This window comes from Sycon ciliatum, chromosome 1 (assembly GCF_964019385.1).
Source record: "Sycon ciliatum chromosome 1, ocSycCili1.1, whole genome shotgun sequence".
Taxonomy (NCBI): domain Eukaryota; kingdom Metazoa; phylum Porifera; class Calcarea; order Leucosolenida; family Sycettidae; genus Sycon; species Sycon ciliatum.
Window position 1 is genome coordinate 40,317,510 of NC_088643.1, and position 8,196 is coordinate 40,325,705.

An 8,196-nucleotide genomic window follows, 5' to 3' on the forward strand; every position below is an offset into this window, starting at 1 on the left:
AATGAATTGTTCTTTTTCGGGCACAACACACAGGACAGCGTGACTGGATAAAACTGGACTCCTGGACTGTGAATAGGGGACTGGTAGAAAAAGTGTACTCCTTATAGGGGATTGCGCGGCAGGTTGAAGCTGATCAAAACTGAGTGGACTCCTGGACTCTGTATAGTAGATTTTGGACCAATGGACTCTATATAGGGTGCTGGACATCATATAGTGCATGGACTCTATACTGAGTCCTACAAATATATCAGCACCATTTTTGTCATCTGCAACATCATCTTTTAAGATCATTGAATAGCTTCAGCGTCATTTCACAACGTAATGAACGTAATGAGGGCAGCGTGCCGTGCACAGCGCCCATAGCCAGGAGACCAGAGTTGCACGCTCTTGGGATTATGCACTCTTATGTACGTGCATACACTAACTGTGAGCAACATTGTTCTTTGAGCAGTGATAAACCACAACACGTATGCATGTCACGAGAAGAGTTGCCTAATAGATACCTAGCAGCATTACTCACCTGTATTGTAAGTCAGAGTACCCTCTCCGATACGCTCATTCTCCACCCATTCACCAACGTACGTTGTACGGTCACGCCATGTCATTTCACCTTTGCCGTGGCGCATGGCATCCAGCCAGCAACCATCAAACAGCTCACCACTAGCATAAGAGAACTTGGCAGTCCGGTGCACTATGTCACTAGCTCGCACTACTGCCGATTGGCCGACATTCTCCTCTGAAATACCAGTCCTCTCCTCTGTGCATGGAAACACAACATGACAACAACCAACATACACATCAACACACACACATGGATGCCACATGAACAAACAAAAAACATGCATACATACAAGTACATACGCACACGCACGCATGCGCACACACACACACACATACACACGAGCGTGCAGGGCGCGTGACGCCGGAATAAAGCAAATACCAGTAGCATACCCATATCTTTAGGAGGACCCAAGTTGTCGTTCTTCTCCTTCAGGTGGCTGAGAATAACACTGCGGATTTCGTTTAGCCAAAGACGCTTCTCGTTGATGGTCTTGACATAGATTGTATACGGTCTGTCGGGATTGTAGATCTGTGTTGCAAAGAAGAGAACAAGCGAGAAGGGTTGACATGAGCCAACACAAGACAATGCAATGTCGGTTGAAGCTGTGCTTCAACAAGTGCATACGTTTCACATTAGGGCAAGTCACATGAAAACACGGGTGAGTAGGGGTGACAGTTGGCAATGAGATCCCGAGTTCGAGTACTCTGATTTTCTCCGATTGAATATTCGAGTATTCTTCATCTCCTAAAAAGTGCACACTAAGGGCCTTAAAATCACATGATACGACCCCGATTGAACCGAGTAGCAGTCATTTTTCTCGGATATATTGGTTGGTGGGTCATTTGGGCTCTCTCTACTCGTGGTCAAATGTTCACCACACAGTCTGCACATCAATATCTGCCGACTGCTGCCCTGAAACTGTAGATTTCTATGGTAAATGCATGTACCATGTATGAACGAGTACTCTGATTTATTCCGAGTACGATTATTTTTGAAAAACCGAGCGAGTACTCGAGTACTCGGTATAATTGTTTCACCCCTACCCGGGGTGAGTAAAAAAAAGTGCTTTGAAGAACTTGATCAAGTCATGATATTCTTGAACGTCATAGCACACAGTGACTACAGTCCATTCATCGGAAACTGGCCCGCTGGCTTTTGAAAGTCGGATTTGGGCCAAATTGAGGATCAAAAACCCACTTTAAATCTCAAAAATTTGGGTTTTGGATCTGCTTCTCCGTACATTTTGCCATGGCATACCTGTCCTAATTTGGTAAAACCTGGCTGAATTTCTATTTCCCTGTTCTTGGACTTTTCTGGCCTCAAATGTGGCAAGGAGTAATTGCACGGGTCACACAATGCAGGATGTACTGTTGTTTTCACGATATCTACAACTATGTGAGAGAGACACCAAAAAGTTAGGGTGCCAGTTTCCAATGAATGGACTGTAGGAAAGTACACGGGCTAGTGTGAGTAGTGTTGCAAATTCAAATTGCAATACATCCAACCTACCTCAATAGCATCCTGGGCTGTTGTTTGCGGGTCATTCTGGTCCAAGTCATGCACCCACACCGTGCTCAGGTCCAGGGCGATCTCCACTTTGCCTTTGCTCTCGCCGCGCAGTGCAAACACGATCAGGTCATTGAAGAGAATGCACTGGTATAGCTTGCGGATACTGGTCAGGCATACCTACACACACACACACACAGGCACAGGCACAGGCATATGCACCGATGCAAGTGGCAAGAAGAAACATAGAAACGAAGAACAAGACAGAGGTTAGAAACCTGGAATCAACAAAGCACGGTCGTCATGTCATATGACCACCACACAGTGACTGCATTCTAGTTGCACACAACACAAATGCAGAGGATATACAAAAGTGACAGGAGGCACCTATTCTCCCCAAAATGTGTCTTCTCTTGGTCTCTGTTTCTCTGCAAAAAGCAAGGCTGAAAGGGGATAGCTATCCGACAAGAACAGCCTGATACACGTAGCATCCTTAAACAATGCTGAGAAACACTCACCTGTCCTTCTTTGGCCAGCTTGCGGCCGGGTAGGTCATGAGCATCGAGGCCAACCACTTGTGTGCGCAGATCACTCAGCGCTTTCTGGTTCTGAAGCTCACGGATCTGCTGATTCACGTGCTCGGTGATACGATCCAGCTTGCTAATGGCCTCTCTCAGCATTTCAAAGTCTGGATGCGTGTCTGGCGTGTGTTTCTGCACAGCACACACAGATGGCATACATGTACAGAGATATCACATGCATCAGAAAGGAATGGAGAAAAACACATACTCGAGTAATGCAAGGACAACAAACTGCCCGTCTTGCTACTGCAAACCAGAGTATGACAGACATGAAAGCAGCATAACAATGCAACGTCGATGGCGTTGGACGAACAAGTCAAGGAAGGGAATAAAGTACAACACCGGCTGATGCCAACCAACTCCCGCATCACTATACTACAGTGGCGGATCCAGCGATCTCTACAGGGGACTCCAGTATTCAAAACTGAATAGCTGATACATGTACATGGACACGCATTTGGTTGCCATTAGTACATTTACGAAATTTAGGGGGTTCCACGGAACCCCTCGTGGATCCGCCCCTGTACTACATAGCGCAGCCATGGCACGGGGCACTGAAGTGTCATGCCTACCCGTCAACCGCAATACATGTACAGGAGAGGTGCTCTGCAACATCCCAATGTACAGTGCATGACAGGTGAATGATCACAGCGGCAAAGCTGCTGCTGCATTAGCAGGTGTACGGGATACTAAATCGGATACATTAAAACCTGGTTTAAGCGACCACCCCCACGGTGCAAGCAAAAGCGGTCGTTAAAGCCAGGTGGTCTTTAGAACCAGGTCCCATACATTCGTGGTATATCGGATTATGCATGCATGTGCATGATTGTACTTCCATGTACTCATATTGACAGGTGTGGAGCATAGAATACTCCCGTGCAGGCAAAGCACACCTCACTGGAGTGCATGCAGTGCATTCTGCATTGTCACTTCAGTTGACTGCATCCACTTGCTTCAGAGCGCACTTCAACCCTGTTGCAGTCAACTCTGCCAGCCAAGATGGCACTTTTGGTTAGTTTTGGTCGCTGTGTGCAGGTCCAATATGGCACTTGGTACACAAAAAGTCAGTCGCTGATCGCGCAAGGCAGGTGGTCGCTGTATCCGGTGCTGTTTCTGTATAGAACTGTCCGTGCATGGAAAAAACGGTGGTTAAGAGCAGGTGGTCGCTAAAGACAGAGGTCGCTTACACCAGGCTTTACTGTACACGTACAATACACATACATCCTGAGTAACACATCCACAGAGACAAACAACTCCATGCATGTGCATGTACACCCACCAGTAGGTTCTGTAACAGTAGTAGGTAGCGAGGCATACGCTGTACTGGCGTAAGCAGATAGGATTGCAGATTGAGTCCTGTCGACACGCGCGCATCCTGGCCAGCAGACTGCAGCGTGTCGTTTACATCATTCTTGCGTTTTAACCTGGCAACTGCCTCTTCGGCATCGCGATGGTTAGCACAGTACACGGAATATACGTTGAAACGAGCGGCCTGGACAAATGCACAGACAAGGCACACACGCATCAAGCAAACGCACACATGAATACACAGTGCTACAACCAACATGTCTGATTCTGCAGTGCATGTAGCAGTTAGTAGAAGTTAGTTTGAGGCAGAGAACAAGTTAGCAGCAAAATCACACCTACACACAACCCTTCAGTTACTACTGGTACACCACAAAAAAGAGAGGGGGAGGGGGAAATATGTTAACTCAAAGTCTTGTGGCAATCATCAGACAACTGATATTGATTTAAAACCTCGGCTAGTGTATGAGAGGAAGGACAAAGTGTTACGAGTTATGACTAATGGTCCACCAACGTAACAAGATACAAGGGATAGAACTGACGGGGGCACTGAGACATTTAACGACCCGACACCTAGCCCTAACACTTCTACGAAGCGCAAACCGCAAAATACTTAGGTGCAGTTTTCATAGGCGGTGTGTACAGCATTGACTGATACGTGCAATCCTAGTCTTGACTGTGCAGAGAATCTTGGGGTACAGCTAGCTATTAACTTGTACTCTAGGTCACGCCAGGCTTGAAGTTTCGTATGCAAAATAAGTCGTGCCGACATTTTCAATTTTTGATACCGGCTCAGTCAGACTCTTGCTCTCTTTCCTATGGGAAAAAAAGCTCAGCACTTTGCGCATTGAGCACTTTTTCAGCAGCTTGTCAAACCTTTCTTTCATATACTATAATGTAGATGTCTATGAACAGTAGCCAGTTTCTGCATCACTTACTGTACACGTAAAAGCATCTCCAACCGTCAAATCATCTGACCATTTCATGAAGCGATCGTGCAGTTCCACCAGCAATTCACAATTAAATTCATAAATACTGGCGACAAAAACAACAAGAACAGCAGCAACAGCAGCATCAGCAGCAAAACAACATATACTTGAAATAATTATGAATGATACATGGCCAGAGAAACATTATGCAGTGGATCTTCTCAAGGCCCAGATTGATCTTATCTCAGCTTGCCACAAGCATTGGCGAGAAAGCACACAAAAAGGCACAAAGAAAATCGAGAATTACCGCAGTCTTCAGTTTCTCATACATAAAACAACTGTGGACTAAGATTTGCTATAGTGAATTCCAAGAATACATAACCAAGAGTGTGGAACATGGCGATCCCTTGGCACACAGCGGGTTTTTATTTTATTTTATTGCATCGGTCATTCGCAGCTGTTTGGCTCATTGATGGCATCATGCGTGGTCAGAGATCAAACGCGCAAAGAGATTGTAACTTTTACATCACACCTACATTAGCCAAAGCAGAACAACGCACAGCGGGTCCACGTGTCTGTACCTGATGACCTGACAATATATCGTCCATGACAAGCGCAGAAAGGCCTACACACGGGATCAGACTTCTTCCAAATAAATGCGACGCAATAAAAACATTCTGCCACGGATGAGTCCATCACAGCTCAAGACAGGAACTGCACACTCTTTGATTACGTACTCATGGTAATACCATACTAAGGTGGATGTGTAGCTTGACCTACCTTTCAACATTCATAAAGATAGTGTCTAGGTCCTTGCCCGACAGAACACTTTTTAGCGCACCCTTATACACCTGCAAAACAACACCAGCAGAACAAAAGCAGAGGCTGGACATCGTATTGCTACAGTTACAGATAAACATCAGTTCGGAATGTGGCAGTCAGACATGCACCTACAAACCCACACATGCTGCCATAAGCAGAAGAACACCAATATGGGCGTGTGAAAGTACATGCACACTGTGCGCAGAAAATAGTAGAAACCCGCCGAGCCCCTAACTGCATCTTGAAGTACAGCCCAACCCAGGCAAAAATCGTATATGGAGGAAGATGGGCATACGTTTCTTTGTACACCTGTTTCACTGTTTTACATTTCTGGGGCAGTAAAGCTAACACGTACCACACTCATTCTCAACAACAGACTTCTTACCTCTACCAACACCTCCAGGTTCTTGACATAGGAGTACTCAGTCGAATAGATCTCCTGACAGACACGGAAACGCTTGAGGCCAATTTCCAAATTCTCTGGAACTGGTACGGTGGGGGGTAAGCCAGAAATGGGTGACACCTTTACTATTTCCTCCTTTCTCACTGCTTTCCGCTTCTGAGCAGAAGAAAGAAGGCAAGGTAGAACACAACACCGGGCGAATTGAAATTTGATAAGCGATCACCAATAAACATGCTCCGTCACAAACTATTGAATACAATTCACACACTCACAAAGATAAAGCTGGGCGAGATGCGCACCATTGCTAGTGGCCTGACACATGACTACAAGCCACACATGATTGTGTATGTATGGCAGGTAGATTTGACCTTTTCCCATCCCTGAACTGCGGCACACTTCCCGATCCAGTAACAACAAAACTACACAATGGCCTGGATAGCCAGGTTTGTCTGTGTTGATGTGCAGTACTGTACCTCTGTTTGCGCCACCACTCATGCAGTTCAACATGATGGTCAATGGCTACCGAAAGTATTCAGGTAGAAATGGTGCAGATCAAACTACCATACGAATGCACGAGTGTATGTATGCAACATTGACTGAATCCATATTCCATATTGGAAACAGCTCCAATACACACACACACACACACACACACACACACACACACACACACACACACACACACACACACACACACACACACACGGTGGCCGACATGATGAATTACCGTTGACTGGCGCTTTGTAGCGGCGGCGACATCACGAGTCGGTGCTACAGGAGTAACTGGGGTAACTGGGGTAATGGGTAACGCAACGGTCGGCACTGCGGCCACGGGTTGTGCAGGTACGCTTGTCACATGTTGTCGCGTGCTCGTAAGCAATGGAGAATCATCCTCCTGCGCGGCAATATGTGACATCCTGACAACGACGTCACTGCTCGCCTTCCGTCCCTCGTCGCCTTCACGCACTATCGTACCAAACTTAGAGGGTTTGATGGAGCTGAATTCAGATGAGTCCTCGTCCTTCCAATCCACTATTACACCATCATCATCGCTGCCACTGGATTCCTCTGCGCAGTCTGCCTTGCCATTCTGGTTGGGTGCAGTTGTGTCCGCAGGACTGGAGCCTCGACCAGAACCGGACTCAGCAGTGGAGATCCCGGTCTGTCGTTTCGTTTTCTCTTTATCCATGGAGGAGCTACTGGTGGACTTCTTTGCAGACTGAAATATAAGTGATTTGCGTGACTGTTTAGCAGCTGCGCTATTGTCCAAGATCAGACCCCCTTCGATCCCATCGCCAGCATTCGGACGACTGGGTGCTGACGGTTTTTTCGCTCCAGGAGTAGTCGCTAAAGACGCATCGGACGCAGGATCTTTCTTACTCCCCAGCCCCCGAGCCATCGGTTTAGGAGGAGGCGGGCGTACTGGTGCATTGCTAGAGTTGCTGCCAGAAGAAGAATTGAATAGTTTTCGACGCTCAACTATGTCTGGTGCGACTGGTGTCTTGCGCTGGGATTCTTGCTTCGCTACCTCTAATTTCCTCTCTTCTTCCTTTGTCTTGGGCTTCATCTGGAACGCCATGGTGGATCACTTTCTACACGACCTAACATCTAAAACAAGCCAGGTATGGAGACCTGATCGTCACCTTGTGAAGAACCACATCTCCGAAGATCATTGACCGAATTCGCTACAAGATCAAGATGAACTGTCTCGAAAAATGTTGCGAAGTGACACCCAACAAATTATTACTTGCACCTCACTATCACACATCTAGGAGTCGCAAATCTTCAGACTCACGCCGTCCACATGTGCCAAGTGTGAAAGAATCGTGGCACGGCGCAACATGACGGCAGCTAGCTAGCGGCTAGAGTAGGCCAGTACAGAATCTGATAGAGTGTAGATCTACATGACTGTATGTGGACTACTCTCTGCGTGAGCGAGGTGCACCATGCAACAAGATAGCCCAGCTGCAACAGTTTTTGTAGTGTAACGACGCTTCCTACTCCTACTCCTACTACTAGCCCTCACGTGAGAAGAACGCCGCTTGCGCTTGTGAAGCTGATCCTGCTTTTCAGCCTTTTGTGAAGAAT

At 46.9% G+C, this 8,196-nt stretch overlaps 1 protein-coding gene across 3 annotated transcripts in view; it reads right to left on the minus strand.

Annotated features, from left to right (window-relative positions):
* LOC135825638 (myosin-M heavy chain-like) overlaps nt 1-8,196 on the minus strand; it is a 34,974-nt gene that overhangs the window by 5,912 nt on the left and 20,866 nt on the right. For 2 of the 3 annotated variants that reach the window (XM_065338256.1, XM_065338267.1), the window contains 8 exons: nt 6,091-6,264; nt 5,664-5,734; nt 4,893-4,989; nt 3,929-4,141; nt 2,587-2,781; nt 2,072-2,248; nt 952-1,090; nt 521-757 (listed from right to left, as the gene is read on the minus strand). In XM_065338256.1, coding sequence (XP_065194328.1) covers nt 521-757; nt 952-1,090; nt 2,072-2,248; nt 2,587-2,781; nt 3,929-4,141; nt 4,893-4,989; nt 5,664-5,734; nt 6,091-6,264 — 1,303 coding nt within the window. Of the gene's footprint in view, nt 1-520; nt 758-951; nt 1,091-2,071; nt 2,249-2,586; nt 2,782-3,928; nt 4,142-4,892; nt 4,990-5,663; nt 5,735-6,090; nt 6,265-6,835; nt 7,892-8,196 lie in introns of those variants that run through there. The other variant, XM_065338262.1, reaches the window with a different exon arrangement.